General features: G+C 37.1%; 1 protein-coding gene across 2 annotated transcripts in view; it reads right to left on the minus strand.

The window, feature by feature from the left end:
- LOC119562776 (metal transporter CNNM2) overlaps positions 1 to 22,188 on the minus strand; it is a 164,567-nt gene that overhangs the window by 43,517 nt on the left and 98,862 nt on the right. Inside the window, exons 3-4 of one of the 2 annotated variants that reach the window (XM_037875961.1) lie at positions 19,404 to 19,592; positions 19,138 to 19,353 (exon numbers count right to left, since the gene is read on the minus strand). In XM_037875961.1, coding sequence (XP_037731889.1) covers positions 19,138 to 19,353; positions 19,404 to 19,592 — 405 coding nt within the window. Of the gene's footprint in view, positions 1 to 19,137; positions 19,354 to 19,403; positions 19,593 to 22,188 lie in introns of those variants that run through there. The other variant, XM_037875962.1, reaches the window with a different exon arrangement.

A 22,188-nucleotide genomic window follows, 5' to 3' on the forward strand; every position in this document is an offset into this window, starting at 1 on the left:
AACAACATCTGTGGCTTATCGACCCCCGTAAGCAAGCTATTTTACAACAAGGATAAGGGTAAAACCAGAACCTGCATTCTTACAAAGACAAACTTTAACGCCTTTCTTATTCCACAGTTTAGCGAAGGCGACCTCACCACGGTCAGACTGGAGCTAAACGAAAACTCTCATCACACCATAGCATCATTCTATCTGGCTCACGACTATGACGGGCCATTACCAAACACCACAACACAAGAACTCATACATACACACTAGCAAGCAGCAACCATTGGCTATCTAAAAACCAATGCTGACAGCTGGATGGAAAACAGTCAGGAAACCCTTGATCTACTGTTAGACACCCACTTCCCTAAAAACACCCATGTAGTGGAGGACCTCTACATAGAGGAGAACTTAGACGATCAGAGTATAGACAACATCTCGAACCCTGGCCGCATTCAGTGGGCTGTTTACTCTTTTAAGCCCTTCAAATCCTCCGCCCCGGATGGGTTTTTCCCGGCGCAGCTTAAACGGACACTGGATATTTTCCTACCCTGGCTAACAGCTATCTTCCACGGCTGCCTTGCTCTAAACCATATTCCAACAAGGTGGCTGGACGTTAAGGTAATTTATATACCGAAAGCCGGCAAATCCTCCCACACCAACCCAAAGGACTTCCGCCCGATTAGTCTCCCTTCCTTCTTGTTGAAGACCCTGGAAAGGCTAATTGACATCCATATCAGGCTAACCATCAACCAAAGCCTACTCTCTGACGCACAGCACGCGTACCGTAAGGGTAGATCAACAGATACCGCCCTCCACTCTCTAGTATCCAGTACAGAGAGAGGTTTCCGCAATAAGGAATACTCTCTGGCATCGTTTCTAGACATAGAAGGCGCCTTTAACAACGTCACCCCAACGGCGATTACTGGTGCTCTGACTGAACTGGGCATTGAGCGGCCCATAGTGGGACTCATACACACCATGCTTACCAGCAGAGTAGTGTACTCCACTATGAGATCAGCCCACTCGACCAGGAACGTCAGCAGAGGAACCCCACAAGGGGGTGTACTCTCACCTCTTCTATGGGTTACAGTGGTCAACAAGTGGAAGAGGCGGGCACTAAAGTGGTAGCCTACGCGGATGACGTGGTTATCCTACTGCAGGGCAAATTCCCGCAAACTCTTTGCAATGTAATGGAGACAGCCTTATCCACCCTCTCCAGGTGGACGGCTGTCTGTGGACTGGGAGTTAACCCAGAAAAGACCGAACTAGTTCTCTTTACAAGGAAGTAAAAGGTACCAAATCGAATTCTCCCAAAACTACACCAAACGCGCCTAACCCTTAGCAATCAAGCAAAGTACTTAGGTGTCATCCTTGACAAAAAGCTCCTCTGGACAGACAACATCCTAGATCGCACACGCAAAGCGGCCATAGCCCTCTTCGCTTGTAAAAAAGCCATAAGGAGGAAGTGGGATTTCTCCCCCATAATAGTTTACTGGCTATACACTGCAATAGTCAGGCCCATTCTCCTCTACGTAAACATCGTATGGTGGCCTTCCCTAGAAAAGAATTGCAACCTCCGGATCCTTCACAAGATCCAAAGAAGCGCAGAACTCTGCATCAGTGAAGCACTAAACACAATTCTCGACCTCCAACCCCTGGACCTACTTGCCAAAAGCTGGGCGTCTGCAACAGCGCTGAGGCTCCGCGAAGCAGCGGCATGGACAACAGGCTCTACGGGTCACTCCAGTATCCTAACAAAACATACATCCTTACCACGTAGTACAGACTACGTTCCACCCGTAGTCAACTTCGAAAGAAGATACAACATCTTCATATCCACCCGTACAGACTGGGACAATCTCCCACACCAATTCGAAAACGCCGTCAACATATACACAGCCGGCTCCAAGCTTAACTCCCAAGCAGGTGGGGGAGTCTTCTCTCCCGAACTAGACATAACAGTCTTATTCCGCCTACCAGACCATTGTACTATGGGGAATTTGACCACTTTTTTTTGGACAAAACCCATTTTTTTAAAAGTCGTTACAAATAGGTTTTTTTTATCAGAATGCATCAGGATAACATCAATATCTAATGTTACTAACAGACAATTTTAACAGTGCGCACCACTGTTAAGTTATCAGCTGTTAAAGCCTGTTTTTATTTCAACAAGGTGGCAGCGCTGGTAAAGCATCTATTATTCTTAATAGTTTAAATTGTCAAAAGGTGTAAAACTAAACATAGCTCTGAGATTTTTGAAAAACCATCCAATCAGAGGGACTTGTAACTTGTGTTTGTGACCTTAATATTGTATTTATTGATTGTGGTGCTCGTATATTCGTGTTCTAGTTCTAACCTCAAAAAAAAACAAAATCTTTAAGTTAATTTGTATTTTTAATTGGAGCTACAAAGTGATTCCAGCTGTTTCCACCTCTGAAACCTTTTTTATCTTGTAGAGTATTTAATTCTCATTGAGCTCGGTTAGTATAAAAGTGCCCCTTTGCGCACTTTCTCTAAAATTTAGCTTTAAAGACCTCTACCTAATATGGTATAAAGGCGGGACCACGCCCGTCTTTTTTAATTTACTTCCTTTCAATTTTATATACTTAATTCTAAAAACAAAACTTTTAAATTTTGCTTCGTTTTTAAGTTATTAATTAATGCCACAAAAGGTGGGCAAATTCCCCATAGTGCACTGAGTGTTTTCCAAGCGGAAGTCATGGCGATTCAGGAAGCCATGACCCACCTGGGCACGTCAGTACATCATGACATAGATATTTTCATCTTCTCGGATAGTCGAGCAGCCCTCAGGGCCCTCGCCTCCTACACAACGAACTCAAAAACAATCTCTGAATGCCGCAAATCTCTTAGCGAGATGGCCACTCATCTGAGAATCAACCTCATCTGGGTGCCTGGACACCGCAATATTGAGGGCAACTGCATAGCAGACGAGCTAGCAAGACAAGGGACAACCGCCGACATCCTTCGCGATAAGGACACGGTGGGTATGCCCATGGCTACCTGCAAGCTCCATCTCAGGCAGAGACTGTACACACTTTCCAACAACCGTTGGCACTCAATCTCAACATGCCACAATTCTAGACTCACATGGCCAAACTACAACTCGAAAATAACAAAAACTCTCCTACAATGTAGCAGGGAGGACATCTCCACTCTCCTAAATGCCCTCACGGGCCACTGTCTTATAGGGACTCATGCGCTCGGGGTAGGACTCAGTAACCACGACTTCTGCCGCAGCTGCAAACAGATAGACGAAGAGGAGAGCATCGAACACCTCCTATACTTCTGCCCAGCGCATAACCTAAAGCGCTTTCAAACCCTAGGTAGCTACACACTTCCGAACCTTGCGGCCATTCAGGGCGTAAGCATCCAAAAACTCGTAAGAAGAACAAAATACTTCGCGAAAGCAAATAACCCACCAGCTAGGGAAAAAGATCTAATCAGAGATCATGTGGTATCACAAGGGGCCCAATGTGGCCTAAGTGTGGGGATTAGTATCTAATCTCCAACCACTCCTACCTAACATACCTAACCTAACTCAAAAATTCGGTCCTAAATTTGTTTTTCTTGTCTATCAATATCAAAATCCGATCTAAATGGCCACAGCTAACTGTCTGGTCCTTTTTTAGGCTAGTATACACGTTGGAGGTGCATCCACACCAACGCTATCCGCCTTCAATATCCGTCGCTATCATGTCAATTTCTTGTGGCAAAAAGTATATAGTGACATATCCATAGCACCACGTACTCTTATGTACATGTCCACACATACACACACACATTATGCAGTCACCCTCAAGACACCCTCTAAGAAATAAGAACCCAGATTTAATTGTTAACAAGCCAATGGAAAATTACCGAACTATAAGACAAAGGAATTTTCCATGTAACAGAAAACCACAGCTTGTAGACTAAACAATTAAAACGAGCCGCTGTTCAGACTATCGGCACGTTCCCACAATTCAGGATGCTCATATTTCGTGACCCAAGTCTGGAGTCCAAAGTCCAAATTTAGAGAATCACTCAATACCAATAAGTCTCATTCACAAAAAGCTCTAAAGCTTAAAACCGAGGTATGATCGTAAATGAAGTAGGAGTTAGAGAATGAGTTCAGTTTGAGATTTGTCAATAGCAAGTCGGTGTTCTTCCAAAATATTGTAACCAGTGTAAATTAAATTAAATAAAGTTTTTTTTAAATACACTTATGGTGCAGAAATTTAATTGGCGCAGTCGGTAGGATCTCAAAAGTCCTTTTAAAAAGTCACCGGTACTGATCAACTAGAAGGATAATACTAAATGACTAGTTTATCCTGATCAGCGTAAACATCCGTGAACAAACAAAAGACAAAAAATAGAGATCCGCATAAGAATCTATGTGTAAAAATCGCATGAAGAACTTATAACAATAAAATCCAATTCGGTCAATGTGCGCTCGAAAAACCTAAAACAAAAGTGCCAATATTGAGAAACAAAAAAGTCTATAACCAATAGACTAAATTAAAATCCAAATCGGTCAATACGCGCTAAAGAAAAATTTAAAGTGCATATATTGAAAGAACAATAAAAAATGGCAAATCCCCCAAATCTACCACAACTGTCCGAGATTCATCTGAATCAATTAATCGGCCAAATTCAAGAATTGCCATATTTCGATGGAAACCCATCGGAATTAAGCCGGTATATAGCCAGAGTGGAGTACCTTCTACAACTATACCCCACTCAAGACGTCCGTCAAATTCACATCATATACGGAGCTATAGAGAGGACCATTGTTGACTCAGCCCAGAGGGTCATCGAGGAGGAAAAATCTAATACATGGATAACAACTAAAGCAGCTCTAATCAAGGCCTTCAAGGATCATAGGCCGTACAAGGATATTATACAACATGTTCGGGACACACACAATATAAAGGGAGCATAAGTAAGTTCGTTAATGAACTACAAATTAGGTCTTCAAAAGTAAATAATAAGTTAGAATTAGAATCGGACCAAATGGAAAGATCAATTTATACAAATTTTTTAAACAAAACAATTAAAGATTGTATTGAGAAAAAACTTCCCGACAGATTATATAATTCCCTATCCAAAAAGGATATCTCAACACTTGCTAACTTAAAAGAATCAGCAATGATTTTAGGTCATTGGGATTCAGACCCTTTTGACAATTACAAACCCAAACGTCATGATAACCGAAGGAATTCGGGAGGTAACCTTTCACATCAAAATCATTACTATCAAAAATATAATTCTCAGACACATAGTTATCCAAGATATAATTACAATAACAATTTAAACAACTCAACAAGTCCCCAAGGTTCAACGAATAGAAATCAAATTCCCCCTAGAAATCAGGGAAATTATCAAGAATTTGGGAGAAACTTAGACCAAGGCAGGGCACAAAACCCTCTAAATTTCCAGGCATCTACATCAAATAATTCCCCAAACGCACCAGTCAAAAGACAGAGAGAAAACGAAAGTACACAGAATAGATTGGATGTAAATTTTCAGCAAGTTGCCTCGGATACAGAAAATGTTGCCCATATGTCAGAGTAGCAATTAAGGGAAAATTCCTTAGAGCAATGATAGATACCGGGTCATCTATCAATTTAATGACAGAAAATTTTGGAAACGATAAAGAACAAGAAGAAAAATTAAAAGTATTTACAATAAACGGATCAATGGAACTAAAGAAAAGCATAACATTAAATCCATGCAAAATTTGTCCGACTAAACAAAAATTTTATTTACATAATTTTTCCAACAATTACGATATCTTAATAGGCAGAGATTATCTAAAAGACAGCAAGGCAAAAATAAATTACGAAGAAGAAACAGTGATGTTAGGAGACACGCTACTTTATATAAAGTATGGCGAAAACGATATAGTAGAGGACAAGACCGCAGTAAAACGCCTTAGTCCACCATCGGTTGAAAAAACGGTTAAAAAGGATAAGACCGCATCAGAATGCCTTAATCCCCCCTTATCAAAGGACCAATCATTTAATTTTGCTATTAATAACGAGCTAAAAGAATGCAATGAATACAGATTAGAACATTTAAATGAGGAAGAGAAGAAAAATTTAAAAAGGGTTTTATTCGAATATAATGACATCAGTACAAGGAAGGTGAAAATTTGACTTTTACAAGTACTATCAAACATTCGATACAGACAAAACACGAGGACCCAGTATACAGAAAGCCATACAAATACCCTCAAACTTCCGATGAGGAGGTTAACAAACAAATAAATGAAATGATTGAACAGGGAATAATTCGCAAATTAAAATCTGCCTATTGCTCACCAATTTGGATAGTTCCAAAAAAAAGTGACGCCTCAGGAAAACCGAAATTCAGACTAGTTGTAGATTACAGAAATTTAAATGAAATTACTATCAACGATAAATTCCCAATACCCAGAATGGATGAGATATTGGACAAATTAGGAAGATGTCAGTATTTCACTACTATTGATTTAGCCAAAGGCTTCCATCAAATTCAAATGGAATCAGAATCAATAGCGAAAACAGCATTCTCAACAAAACATGTTCATTACGAATACACTCGAATGCCATTTGGCCTTAAAAACGCCCCCGCTACCTTTCAAAGATGCATGAACAATTTATTAGAGGACTTAATCTATAAAGATTGTTTAGTATACCTAGATGATATAATAATTTTTTCCACTTCATTGGAGGAACACATTTTATCATTGAAGAAGGTATTCCAAAAACTACGAGATGCGAATTTAAAATTACAATTGGATAAATGCGAATTTATGAAAAAAGAAACAGAGTTCCTAGGTCATATAGTAACAACTACAGGCATAAAACCGAATCCAAAAAAAATAAGTGCCATTATAAATTTCCCGATACCGAAAACCCCAAAAGAAATAAAATCATTTTTAGGATTATGTGGATTTTATCGGAAATTCATACCAAACTTTGCAAATATTGTAAAACCAATGACAATAAAACTGAAGAAAGGCGCAACAATTAACATTAAAGACAAACCATACGTAGAAGCATTCGAAAAAATGAAAATCTTGATTACATCCGACCCCATATTAATTTACCCCGACTTTAGTAAGTCATTCTCGTTGACAACAGACGCAAGCAACATGGCGATAGGAGCAGTACTATCTCAAAATCATAAACCTATTTGGTATGCCATCAGAACCCTTAATGAACACGAAATAAATTATTCCACCATAGAAAAAGAACTCTTAGCAATTGTATGGGCCACCAAATATTTCCGGTCATATTTATTCGGCAGACCATTTGAAATACTAAGCGATCACAAACCTTTAGTTTGGTTAAACAATATTAAGGAACCGAATATGAAATTACAAAGATGGAAGATAAAACTAAACGAATACGACTACCAAATTAAATATTTGCCAGGAAAAGAGAATTATGTAGCCGACGCATTATCTAGAACTAAAATAGAAGAAACTATGTATACAGAAAATTCTGAAGAAAATATACCACAAGAAACTGCTAGTAACGCAGATGCAACGGTGCACAGTGCCCAAGAAGATAACCAAAACTACATTTCCATAACTGAGAGACCATTTAACTACTTTTCCCGACAAATCGAACTAATTAAAGGAAATGAAGATACAACTGAAATAACGCACTACTTTCACAAGTTAAAAATTAAAATTATTTATAAAGAAATGACAGAAACTTCAGCAAAAGAAATAATTAAAGAATATTTATGCACTAAAAAGAGCGCAGTTTATTTCCATGATGACTCAGATTTCCTCACATTCCAAAAAGCCTATGTAGAAATTATAAGTACTAACCATTTAACAAAACTAGTAAGATGCACAACCAGACTCGAAGACATATTGACGTATACAGACTTTAAAGAAACAATTTTGAAAAGACATAAAGAACTTTTACACCCAGGAATCAAAAAAACTATTAAATGGTTCAGAGAAAAATTATATTTCCCTGATTATCAAAAGTTAATTCAAAACATAATAAATGAATGTGAAATTTGTAACATCGCTAAAACAGAACATAGAAATACTAAACTGACATTTGAACTTACCCCAGAAATTCAAAATATAAGAGGAAAATTTGTCATGGATTTTTATATGGTCGGTAATCAACAATTTTTATCATGTATTGACGTATATTCAAAATTTGCTACCCTAGTGGAAGTCACAGGTAGAGATTGGTTAGAAGCCAAAAGAGCTATCATGAAAGTGTTCAATGAAATGGGAAAACCACAAGAAATTAAGGCAGATAAAGACTCAGCATTTATGTGTGTAGCCTCACGCAATTGGTTAAATTCAGAAGGAGTAAAAATTCAAGTAACAACAAGTAAAAACGGTATTTCGGACATAGAAAGATTTCATAAAACAGTAAATGAAAAACTAAAAATTATAGGAAGCGAATCAGACATTGAAAACAGACATACTAAGTTCGAATTAATTCTTTATATTTACAATCACAAAACAAAACATAATGCTACAAATCAAATACCAGCTGACATATTTATGTGTGCAGGAACTCCTGATTATGACACACAAGAAAGGAAAATGGATAAAATTGAAAAATTAAATGAGAAACGTCAGGATTACGAAATAGATCCAAAATACAAACAAGCCCCTCTAGTGAAATCCAAGACTACAAATCCATTTAAAAAGACAGGAACCTTGAAGAAAATAGATGAAAAACATTTTGAACAAACGAATAGAGGAAGAAAGATTGTTCATTATTCAAAAAGAAGAAGAAAATTAATAAAAGTAAATATGATAATTCCAGGAAAACAGAAGGAAATAAACGGACTCAGGAACAACTCGGTGAAAACGATCATTTTCTCTATTATATTAGCAACTGTAATCCAACTGACAATTGGACAAACTATTGAAATAAACCACATAAAGGCACAAAATGGATATCTTGTATTTAACACAGGATCAATCGAAGTCCCAACTAATTATGAATACCATTACTTAAGCGTAAATATAACAAAAACCGAACAAACATTTGAAGATCTTTTAAAAGAAGCCGATGAATTTAATGATGTTATTCAAATCAGATATTTAGTAGAAAAACTTAAAAGAGAAATCAATGGAATTACAATAGCAAAACGTAGTAAGAGAGGTCTATTTAATATCGTAGGAACAGTTTACAAATATTTATTCGGAACTTTAGATCAAGATGATAAGGATGAGATGGAACAGAAAATTAACAACTTGGTAGACACTAGCGTTCATAACACAGATTTAAACATGATTATCGATGTCATAAATAACGGAATCGAAATAATTAACAAATTAAAAGAAAAAGGAGAAAGAGATCAGCAAGTTAGCGTTTTAATATTTAACTTGCAACACTTTACAGAATATGTAGAAGATATCGAATTAGGAATGCAAATGACAAGATTGGGATTATTTAATCCAAAGTTACTAAAACACGATTATTTAAAAAATATGTATATATATTCCTTCAGAGACAGTGAAATCTCCCGTTTATGAAATTATTCCTTATCCCGACGAAAATAACAATATTTTAACAGAAAATATACTTGATAAATATTTCATATATGAAGATAAAATTTTTAATAAAGAAACAGGAAAAATTTTAATCGATGATTGCATAAATGGAATAATTAGACAGGAAAACACTGAATGTAAATATACGAAAACTTACAAAAATTTCCAAATTAATTTTGTTGAACCCAATATTTTATTGACATGGAATATCCCTAAAACATTGCTGAATCAAAATTGCATTAATAAAGAAATTTCTATAGTCGGAAGTAACCTCATTAAAATCCTTAATTGTTTGATACAATTAGATATATTCACTCTTTCAAATTCAATGTTAGATTACACTCAGAGTGTTTACATAAATAATAATGTAACAAAATTAGAACCATTGTCTTATATTCAAACAAAAGAAATAATAGAATCACATACAAAATATTATAATGTATTTCAAACAATTACTTTAACAACCTTTGTAATAATAATTATAAGCATTTTATTGTATTTATGGTATAAATTTAAGAACATACCAAGAAAACTTATTGTAAAATATATAAAACCAAGGGAAGAAACACCAAAAAGTACAGAAATTGTAAACGATCTACCCAATCAAATTAACATAGAAGAAAATGTAATGTTATACCCAAGATTATCGACCTGAGGACAGGCCAAATTCAACGGATGGGGGAGTGACATATCCATAGCACCACATACTCTTATGTACATGTCCACACACCCACACATACACACACACATTATGCAGTCACCCTCAAGACACCCTCTAAGAAATAAGAACCCAAATTTAATTGTCAACAAGCCAATGGAAAATTACCGAACTATAAGACAAGGGAAATTTCCATGTAACAGAAAACCGCAGTTTGTTGACTAAACAATTAGAACGAGCCGCTGTTCAGACTATCGGCCCGTTCCCACAATTCAGGATGCTCACATTTCGGGACCCAAGTCTGGAGTCCAAAGTCCAAATTTAGAAAATCACTCAATAGCAATAAGTCCCACTCACAAAAAGCTCTAAAGCTTAAAACCGAGGTATGATCGTAAATGAAGTAGGAGTTAGAGGATGAGTTCAGTTTGAGATTTGTCAACAGCAAGTCGGTGTTCTTCCAAAATATTGTAACCAGTGTAAATTAAATTAAATAAAGTTTTTTTTTTTAAATACACTTATGGTGCAGAAATTTAATTATATATATGTTGAATTGCGGTTGCAAGCGAGAGCACCGCAGACATCTAATCCATACTTAAGGCGAAATATAGCGAAATGTACTCCAGACACGAAACGTTTGCAACTCAGATCCTTGAACAAATCCAATAGGGCTTCTCCCTAATACCTCAAGCTCCAGTAACACCGTTTTAAAATTACACGACCTTAGGCTGTCGGCTCCCTCCTATCGACACAGAGGGTTTCTCGGGCGATTAACTTCGCTGCCCGACTTTCCGGGACCCTTTTTCGACGATGTAAATAGACAATCCGATGAAAAATTGTTTCACTCAAATTCAAGAACTAGTGGCGAAGCTCAATCCATTGTTCCGAAATCCCCACTCACCAATGATGGCTTTCGCGAAAAATCTAACTGAGAGTGTTCAAATACCCCTATTCTTATACAGAAATACCATTTTATGCCTTAATGAAAGCGTAGCCTTTGGTCACACTGATCGTTCTTCTTCCCCTTTTATTGTGACATCTTCTTGAGTTAAGTTGTGGTGCTGGTGTAAAGGTAAAATAAAACATAAAACATAAAACATAGTTTTTTCTGCGTAATTATTGGGAAAATAAAACGGCAATAACAACAGAGAGTTGCGAAAACACTCTTCAATGTGCAATCCAAGGCACAGGAGTCTGGAGCAGCCTTAAGGAAACTTCAACACACTATTCAAGATTCCTAAACATCCCTACTATTTTTCGGGACGTTTGTACCAGAGAACGGAAAGGGTACACCCCAACAATAAGTGTACCCAAATCATTTGTGCGTTTACGGCACTTAGAGTGTGATCGGCACTCTTAAATAAGGTTTGTTGCCTTGCACTGATATTTTCGGACATGCTCATACGCACACTCGCAAAACGATTTCGTGCTCTTTTCTGCATGTATACATGGCGTCAAGCCGATCAATACGCTAAAGCAAAAGGAATGAGCGAAATTGAGAGCACAACACTTGAGACAAACAATATGTGAGAGACACGTGTGTTGTTGTTATTCTTGCATTAGCTTCATACATGCATACATATTTGTTTTTGAGTATGCACATATACATACATACATACACTGGTCGGCATATGTATTTTGACAAAACAAAAGTTAAGTATACTCATAACTTGAATTTACTTCTTGTAAACTATAGGCATCAATGGAAAGGTAATTTCAATGCCGTTTGAATGATACAATGCATTTCTTTACCCATTCAGTATTTATTGAAAAGGACGAATTTGTGTAAATCAACTTTTAAATTTTTTTTAAAAACTTTTTTCCTCGACTTGAAAACTTAAATTTTTTGATGCAAAAAGTTTCTTCAAACAAAAATAATAGTAACTGCAAAAAGAATTTTTCAAAAATCATTTTCCTTATATTTTTTATGATTTTTTGAAGGTGACAATGTCGGAAAAAATTTGTATGAAAAAGAGAAAAATATGGCTCAAATGCCTGTTTTTAAGCATTTTCAAAAAATCATAAAAAATATAAAAAAAATGATTTTTGAAAAATTCTTTTTGCAGTTACTATTATTTTTGTTTGAAGAAACTTTTTGCATCAAAAAATTTAAGTTTTCAAGTCGAGGAAAAAAGTTTTTAAAAAAAATTTAAAAGTTGATTTACACAAATTCGTCCTTTTCAATAAATACTGAATGGGTAAAGAAATGCATTGTATCATTCAAACGGCATTGAAATTACCTTTCCATTGATGCCTATAGTTTACACGAAGTAAGTTCAAATTATGAGTATATTTAACTTTTGTTTTGTCAAAATACTTATGCCGACCACTGTATATGTGAGATGAAAATAAAAGCCGTGTTTTGCTGCTTCATTGCGTGTATTTAATTTTAATGTTTTCAAGAAAGTCATTACATATTTTATATGAATTTGATATCGTTCATACAGATAAAGGAACAGGTAATTCAGTCGTTAATAGTGTTCCTTTTGGATTCATTTTAATCTTAGATTAGTATGTCGTAAAAATAAAAGTAATTGCCGTCTTCAGTGACTAATTTAAAAATAACAAATGTTTATAATTATTACAAGTGAATGCGTGTCATACAATATTTATGCCGAGACAAATTTGATGTGTGGCCTGCCACAAATTTTAGAACTTTTCGACAGGTGCTGCAAAATAGCCACCCTTCCACGGCACTTTTGTTTTTTTTAAGAATAGAATGTAAAATGTTCCACATAACACTTCTTCCTTTATGTTTTTGTGTTAAAGTGTACGTTCCACAATCAATTTTACTTTTTATAGAGTCCGGCGTTTCAGTCATTTTGCATATTCCTTCTAAGGCTTCAACTAACAACTGAAATCAAGCGACCAAAAAACAAACCAGCGATCATGCATACATACAAGTTAAAGACACTCGAAATCATAACTGTATAACATGAGTGTTTCGCTCACAGCGCAATATTGCGCATTGCTTTTTGTGATCTACCGTTGCTTTTGGTACATTTGCTTTAAGTGCACTGTGCAGTTCACTTATCTGCGCAAAATTTTTGAGTGTCTGGTGAAATAGAATCTACGCTTACTGTTTGAGTGAGTGACGAAATGCATAAACACGAAACACGGAAAGCGATTTGTGCGTTTGGGTGTGTTATTCTATTCTTGTTGTTTGTGAGTGCGACAAGCACTCCAAACTTATAAGTGTGATTCGGGTGCCAAAAAGTGACACCTTTGACGTTCTCTGGTTTGCACACAATCCTGATCGTCTCGACGCATCGATCTTGCTCCTTGTAGGCTTCCTACGGCGCTGCTTTCGACGACTGGACTTGTTGTTGTTGACTTGTGGATCACGTGCTGCTGGTTGAATTGGTTCTTTGACTTCTATAACTGACTGATCTTGTTGGATTGACTCCTCGTGATCGACTCATTCAGCTCCCAGAGCTCTGCTGATCATCCTTTAGCATGTGGCACGCAGAGTCCAAAGTCCGGTGCTCCAAACTATCTTTCTCAAACCTCTCGTTCTCCAAACTCCCTTTGTCCAACTCTCTTTCTCCCACTTCTCTTTCTCCTAACTCTCATCATCGCAATGCTGTTACTATGCGCTAATTCGCCGCGTATCTGGTAGCCGGCAGGCCACCATGCATAACTGCTGCTGCAATTTGTGGGGAGCTATTCAGCTCCTAACAGCACTGAGAAATAGGAAACATGTTTAATTCTTAAAATAATTTTTTTAAGGATATTTTTAAAGCTGGTCTAAAAAGCATCAATATTTATATTCATTTTAGTAGAAGACATTTTTAAAAAAGCCTCCAGTTTATTGTTGGTTGAACGGCTTCGATGATTGTTTCTAATTAATTATAATGTAGAAAATCCACTTTCACAAATATATGTGCTTCCGAACATCGAATATACTGAGGATGTATGCCGCATCGAAGAGACGGGTATTTTTTTCATTTTACCGAAATAAATCGAACGAAATTCACGCGTCGCTGGTCAACAATAAACTAAAATCAAAAGATCCAGGAAAAATTTAGGAGTTTAGGGTCCCCGGTTTTAACCAGGTCTCAGTGAAAGCAATAATATGAGATGCAAAAAAAAAAGACTTTCGGAATACAATTGATTAAGCTTACTAAGCAAGCCTCTAGTATTCGGATAAGAAAAAATTAAGCTAGTTTTTAGTTTCTTGAATAACTACTCTGGCCTTGGCTCCCCTTGCTTCTACAGGTATTTATTTTATTGTATTCCTATTCCTAGTTTCAATGATTGTTTTTAATTAACTATAATGTCAAAATCCACTTTCACAAATATATGTGCTTCCGACCATCGAATACATCCTCAGTATGCTGCAGCGAAGATACTGGATTTTTTTTCATTTTACTGACATAAATCGAACGAAATTCACGCGTCGCTGGTCAACAATACTCTAAAATCAAGTTCTATCAAAAAATTAACTAAAAACAGTGTCACTGTACAGGAGCGAGCCAAGCCAACAACAATTCCATTGAAATTTTTTTTGTCTCAAATCACAATGCAAATTGTTGTTGTCTTGTTCTTGATACTCGTAGAGTAAAAGGGTATACTAGATTCGTCGGAAAGTATGTACCAGGTAGAAGGAAGAGTTTCCGACCCCATAGAGTATATATGTTCTTGATCAGCATCACTAGCCGAGCCGATCTAGCCATGTCCGTCTCGGTCTTGGCTGTGATCTCGGAAACTATAAGAGCTGCAATACTGGGATTAGCCATGCAGATTTCTGAGATTCCTGCGCAGCGCAAGTTTGTTTCTTAAGTGTGCCACGTCCACTCTGACGCCCACAAACCTACCAAAACTGTTACTTTTACAGTTTTAATGCTAGAATAAAAATGTTAACTAAAATTTATTTTTCATTCCAATACCTATCGGTAGACACAAAAAAAACGTTTGCCACACCCAGTTTAACGCCCACAAACTTCAAAAATCGCAAGTATGAACACTGAGATCTCGGAAACTATCACAGATAGAGCATTGGGATTTCAGATTTAGATTTCGTAACCTTGTATGCAGCGCTAGTTTGTCTCGCGAACATGCCACGCCTACTCTACTAACGCCCACGAACCGCCCGAACCTGTGGCGCCCACAATTTTCATGCTAGAAATAAAATTTTAACTGAAATGTATTAGTCTCGTGAACACCTATTGATTGACCCAAGAAAAGTTTTCACGCCCACTCTAACGCCCATAACGCTTAAATCTGTCTGCCGCCCACATAACCATATATTGAGATCGCGGGTAGATTGCGCATTACAATCTCGATTTTCTGCTTGCATATCTCCATCTCCCTTTGGCCCCTTTAGTTGAGTAACGGGTATCTGATAGTCGAGTACCTCGACTATAGCGTTTTTCCTTGTTTTAGTTAAATTTTTGAAAGAGCTTTTGATATTAGTTTATTGTTGACCAACGACGCGTGCATTTCGCTCGATTTATGCCAGTAAAATAAAATAAAAATACCCGTCCTTTGATGTAGCATGCTGAGGATGTATTCGATGTTCGGGAGCACATATATTTGTGAATGTGGTTTTTCTACATAAAAATAATTAAAACCAATCATTGAAGCCGTTTAACCTACAATCATCTGGAAGCTTTATTAAAAAATCTACTAAAATAAATAAATATTGATGCTTCTTTGGACCAACAGTATAATTTTTTTGTAAAAAAATCCTTATTTTAAGAATTAAAAATGTTTTTTTTTCAGTGTTAATCTAGCAGCAATAAAACGGCAGCAATACACGGGTGCGTGTGTTTTTTTTCTTTTATTTGCGTTGGTAAGGGCACTGCCGTAAGGCAATTTTGGGCACCCTTGGCATAAGCTTTCGATTCAGGAAACAACAAATTAAGAGAAAGAATGCCAGTGTGCGGGAGAGCGGGAGCGTAGTGCAGTTAATGCGCATGCAGAAACAACAACACAAAACAGCAACAACGCATTAAGTAAGCAATAGGAATCACAAAAACAAAAAAAAAACAGAACAAAAAATTTAAATGGTAAATGGATTTATTAAGATTGTAAAAAGAAATAGAATTAGATCACTCGCGAAACGAAGGAGCATAAGCATAAACATAATCAATTTAGGGACCGGGTAATTGAAATTTTGATTTGAACCGTCTTAGGCAAATACAAAAATAAATAACAAATCGGGGCACAGAAAAAAAACACGACCGTTCAATTTGCACGTCACAGATTTCAAATGATACGATATGTCAGAGTTAGTCTAATAACAATAATATTCGAGAATAACCGTCCGACTTTTTGTCTGCGTCTTTTCACTGCCCTCTTTTTGCATCGTTTTAGGGTTTCATTATGTTGACTATCGCCTAGGTTCCTTTTTATATACAGTTAGCACAACATTTATTCGGACACCCCTGATTTTCAACTTGATTCATTAATAACTCAACAAAAACGTAACGTAAACAAACATTTTATATTTCATTGTGGAGACCAACTTTCTTACAGTCTATTTTAACAAAAAAAGAAGAAATTTTTAACATTAACATAAGGTATTTCTTCAAAAAAACAAAAAAGTCAATATTTTACGCACAAAAATTATTCGAACACTTCATTGATATACCAAAAAAAAACATTAGTTTTTGTTGGGGTGGTCTTAGTACTTGGTGGGTCCTCCCTTAGCATCTATAACAGCTTGTAAGCGTCGACCCATGCTTTTGACCAAGTTTTCGGTCCCATTCGCGCCAATTTGGTCCCATTCAGTCATCAATGCCGTTTTTAAGGACTCCTTCGACGAAATTACATGCTTCCTTATTCTTTTCTCCAGAATATCCCACACATGTTCTATCGGATTTAAATCCGGTGACTGGGGTGGTGTTTTTAGCTGTTTACAGTGATATACCAGCCACTCTTGCACCGAATATGACGAATGTTTCGGGTCATTGTCTTGGTGGAACAAGAATGACTTCGGATTGAGACCAAGTTTTAATGCACTGGGGATCAAATTTTGGCTTAAAATGTCCTTGTACATATTTTTGTTCATTTTTTCATCAATGAAGACCATTTGACCGACTCCACCTGCAGCTACACACCCCCAAACCATTACATTGCCGCCACCATGCTTAATAGTTGAAATCAAGTTCTTCTCTTTCAAGGCTTCATTTGGTTTCCTCCATACTTTCGAAGGGCCGTCGTGTCCGAAAATGTTAAATTTCGATTCGTCACTAAAAATAACGTTCTCCCAAAACGAATCCGGCTGGTTAACATGCAGTTTTGCGAACTCCAAACGTTTTTTTTTGTTGATGGCAGAAATATATGGTTTTCGACGAGCAACTCTACCATGTAATCCGGCCTTGTGCAGGCAGTTTCGGATGGTTTGACCGCAAACTTTTTTTTGCGTAGCTTCCTCTACATTCTTCCGAATTGTTGTAGATGTTGTTCTTGGATTTTGCAAGACTGTAGACACAATTTTTCGTTCCTCGCGTGGTGTTAGAATCTTTGGCCTTCCAGAATTCCCGTGAATTGCAGCTAATTCTCCAGTATTTAGGTATTTTTTGATCACACTATGTATTGTGGAAGGTGATTTGCCAATAATTCTACCGATTTCACGATAACTTTTATTCTCCAAATGTAATTTTAATATAGATTTTCGCAAATCAAGCGATAAATCTTGACCTCTGCCCATTTTGTCTAATCTTATCAAGAGACGCGCCGAAAGTAACCGAAAAACAGAAGAAAAAGCACACCGAAGCCTGATCTGAACTAATTCCAAGAAAAGTACCAAAAGGAGTCGGCGATTACCGTTGCATTCAGAAATATAAGTCGAAAAATAAGAAATGTCCGAATAATTTTTGTGCAGCATTTTGAGCAGTTTTTTCGGTTTCCTTTCCATATTTTCGTGTGTAATACAAAAAAAAAACATTATTTAATATAAATGTATTAAGAAAATAACTGTTTCCATGATACGTAGAAAAAAAGTTGCTAAAATTACGAAAGTTTAAATAAATAAACCATTAAACTTGCTCATAGAGAGTGTCCGAATAAATGTTGTGCTGACTGTACGTCTGCATATTTCGCCTTTTTGACTGGGCTTCGCTCGCTGTTAGCAAAAATGGCTTAAACAATGGCTTTAGACAACAACGAACGCAGAATCTAAACCTACTTTCATGTGTAAAAGCGCAATTCAACGAGAAGAGAATATTAAATACCCGTTACTCAGTTAACCAATTCAACTCTTTAACTTATGGTCCGATTTAATCAACTTTTGACAAGTCAATAGATATTGACAAATAAAAACAAACGAAAATGTATTTTGAAGAAAATCTTCAAATCTTTAGCGATTTGTAGGCGTTAGAGTGGGCGTGTCACTCGGATTAAGCAATCAGAGGTTTTAAGTCACTAGTAGAATCTGAGTGACGTAATTTAACTCTCGCAGAAGAGTTATGGGATTTTGTGGGCGTCGCAGTCGACTGAAGTTAACATGGGGTTCACAGTACAATCTATATGAAACATTGTATTGGATAGGTAGATGGATACTAAAAATACCATTTATACTTTTACAAAATCTATAAAAATGTGGGTGCTAGACAGACCTTAGCTTTGTGCGCGACTGTGTGCGTTAGAGTGCGCGTGGCACTTTCAGATAACCAACTTGCGTTAAATAAGAAGCTAAGGAATAAACATCTGACGAACCAACTCACTACCTCTTATAGTTTTGGAGAAGACTGCGTTCACACGGACAGACGGGCAGGCGATAATGGCTCAATCGACTCGACTAGTGATCCTGATCAATAAAATATATAGTATTATTTATGGGATTGGAAAAGCTTATCTTTAGGTATTACTTTCATTATCACGAATACTCTATGAGTATTGGTTATAAAAACAGAAAACCGATGCAAAAGCAGCGCCCAGCGGTAGATGTTAAACGTGGGGGTTGAAAGGTTTAGGTATAAAATTAGTTAACTTCTATTTATCGCAAGTTAAAACTTACCTGTGGTGTAATTTCACCAAAGAGAACGATGGCCAATGTGGAAAATATAACAGCAAACAGTCCAGAAGTTAAACCATCCAGCAGAATGGTAAAGGTTGAGTTAACCAACACATTACCCAAGAGAATACTGCACAATAAATAATTACCTTGATCTCGAACAGGTGCGATTTTTGACGCATATTTTTTTTCTCTTTCCGTGCCAGTGTTCCGCAGTATCTACAACTTAACGATTTATTAAGGGCTTTAATTTAATTCATTTGTATCACCTTTAATTCTGTGCGGTCCATTGACATTAAACCCAAGTTAAGCCCAGAGAACAACGCCGAGAAGCATAAGCAAGTTACAATGATAATAATGGCCAGCCATACAGGTAGTAATGGTTCATGCGTTTTTATTTTTAAACAGTCGGAATTTCCTTGATGCTCCAAAGGTGTCGTGGTTGCAGCTTTGCTTATCTAAAAATATAAAATATAGTTGACCGTAAGGCGTTTAAGAAGATTTAGCATTTTGGTCCTGAACGTACGAGGCAAACTAAAGAAAAATGCAATGTTTGGTAATATGTGTAATGACTACTGTTATCGCTGACGAATTTCGCGAAAAAATTATCATCAATGAACTGCGAGATCTTAAGTTGCTTAGAATTTGGGCAAAACCGGAACCTTGTGGAATGCAGGCTACGAAGTGACAAATCATAGCTGTACTGTGGGCAGAGAATCACTGTGGACGGACGGCAGTCCACGTAGGCGAAGGCGACTACTATATATACACGAAGAAATGAAATCTACTGTAATTGTCCGATGTTTACGAGTGATACATTAATCGAAAGGTATTGCAAAAACTAAAAGGATGGCATACCAAAACTTTAAGAAAATCAGTTAGTTTGGGAGAAAGAGTGGTGAGTGTTACCGTGAAAATCTAAAAAATGTGATCTGCTGGGACCGGTGGGGATAAATACCCCCCGTTATTAACCTAGTTCTCACTTAAAATACGCGTCGAATGACACCTCAACTGTCAAAATATGTTGCTCCGTTCAAAAGTAATACGCATCAAAAAATAATTATGTTGGTCAGTTTGTCCCAAAATGATCTTCCTGGAAATTTTATATGACGTTAAACAGCTCAATATAAGAAACATTAGTTCTACCACATTTGGAAAAGCTAGCTAGTTTGGCGAGAAATCAGCTATAAATAGCTACATTTTGTACACCCGTAACTTGTCAACTAATAAAGCTACAGGCTTGTGCTATAAGTCGTTAAAAAGGTATTTCGAAATACTATTTACGTCTTTCAAACATGATTTGCCTAAATACAACCGTTTAAAAAATAATGGGCTAATTTCCTTTTTTCGTTTTTTAAAGCTTATTTCTGATTGCTCGAAAACGGATTTAACGATTTCAAATTAAGCTGTATAATACTTGAGATTCCTCAACTTTTGAAGTACGACACATTGCTGTAAAAGGTCCCGTTTAAGAGTTTATAATAAAAAAAATGGCCACATTTTCCACCTCAGAGCACTGCCTGAGCATTGAACTTTTTTTGTGCGTATCCAAACTCTATTTGACAGGTATTTCAAAATACTATTTACGTCTTGCAAATATCAATAAACAAATAAATAGATAAATAAATAAATAAATAAATACATATATAAATACATAAATAAATAAATACATAAATAAATAAATACATAAATAAATAAATACATAAATAAATAAATACATATTATTAAGTAATCTGAGGAGTTGAATAACTCCCCACAAATCTAAGCAGCAGCAGCAGCAGATGGCCGGACGCTTACCAGATACGCGGCGAATTCGCGTAGTAACGGCGCGGCGAGGAGAGGATGGAGGACAAGAGAGTTTGAAGACCAAGGATGAAGAACGAGAGAGTTTGAAGATCAAGGATGGAGAACGAGAGAGTTTGGAGACCAAAGAGCGGATAAGGATGGATCTTTTGTCAGACTCGGCATTGCAATGCCAACCAATGCATTGGTAGGATTTAATACCTCGTGTACGTATGCCATTTAAGGCGGGGTACAAAGCGGATAAAATGGGAGAATCACATTCTCTGGAAACTTGCGCTGAATAGGACAATATTGGGTACGGAATTGAGGCGGATACAGGCCTTGGAGGGTAAGATGGAATCGTCGTAGTAGTAGGGCCGCTGAATCGATGCAACAACGTGTGATGCCCATCTTGGCAACTAAAACAGTTGTGAGCGTTTGTGCAATACCGGAATTGGTGGCTGCTTGGAAAGCAATTGGAGCACAACTACTTCCTTTGGATATAGGCTAGGCGATCGTCTACCGTCATTTGTAGGAAACGTGGACATATACGCACGGGGTGATTCTTCTTCGAACACAGATCGCACCTTTTGGGTATCGGAACTATCCTTGTATTGAAGGAAATTTGGAAATTCTGCCACTCGACTTGTGTCTTTGGACTGGACGTGGAGAAAATTGGCAGATCGGAAACTGTCGACGGTCTCAAGAGTTTGATGGCGCTCCGTCAAAAAGGAATTAAGCTCAAGCCACGTAGGAATTTCGGTTGTATTTTGGAAAGATTGCTCCCACATTGAGAGCGTGAGCTTTGGTAGTTTTGTCGAGCACATATAAACCAGGATAGGGTCCCAATTCTCAATATTAACACCGGAAAATTTAAAGAAAGTTAAGCAACCTTGAAAAGTGCGTTGAAGTTCCTTTAAGACTGCTTCAGACTCCTGTGCTGTGGATTGCACATTGAAAAGAGTTTTCAGGTGACTGTTCACCTGCAATCGCTTATTTTCGAAACGCTCAGTTAGGTTTTTCCAGGCTAGGCGAAAGCCATCATTGGTGAATTTATATTTAGAAACTATGGAGAGCTTCGCCACTTGTTTTTGAATTTATGTGGAATATATTGCCGTGAAAAGGTCCCGGAAAGTCGGCCAGCGAAGATAATCGCCATAGAAAACCACTGTGTCGATAGGAGGGAGACCACGGTCATGAGACATGGAATTTTGGGAGGGAGTTACTGGAGCTTGATGTATTTGGGAGAATCCCTGTTGGATTTGTTCCATG

Source organism: Drosophila subpulchrella, unplaced genomic scaffold, assembly GCF_014743375.2.
Source record: "Drosophila subpulchrella strain 33 F10 #4 breed RU33 unplaced genomic scaffold, RU_Dsub_v1.1 Primary Assembly Seq94, whole genome shotgun sequence".
In the NCBI taxonomy this organism is placed as follows: Eukaryota; Metazoa; Arthropoda; class Insecta; order Diptera; family Drosophilidae; genus Drosophila; species Drosophila subpulchrella.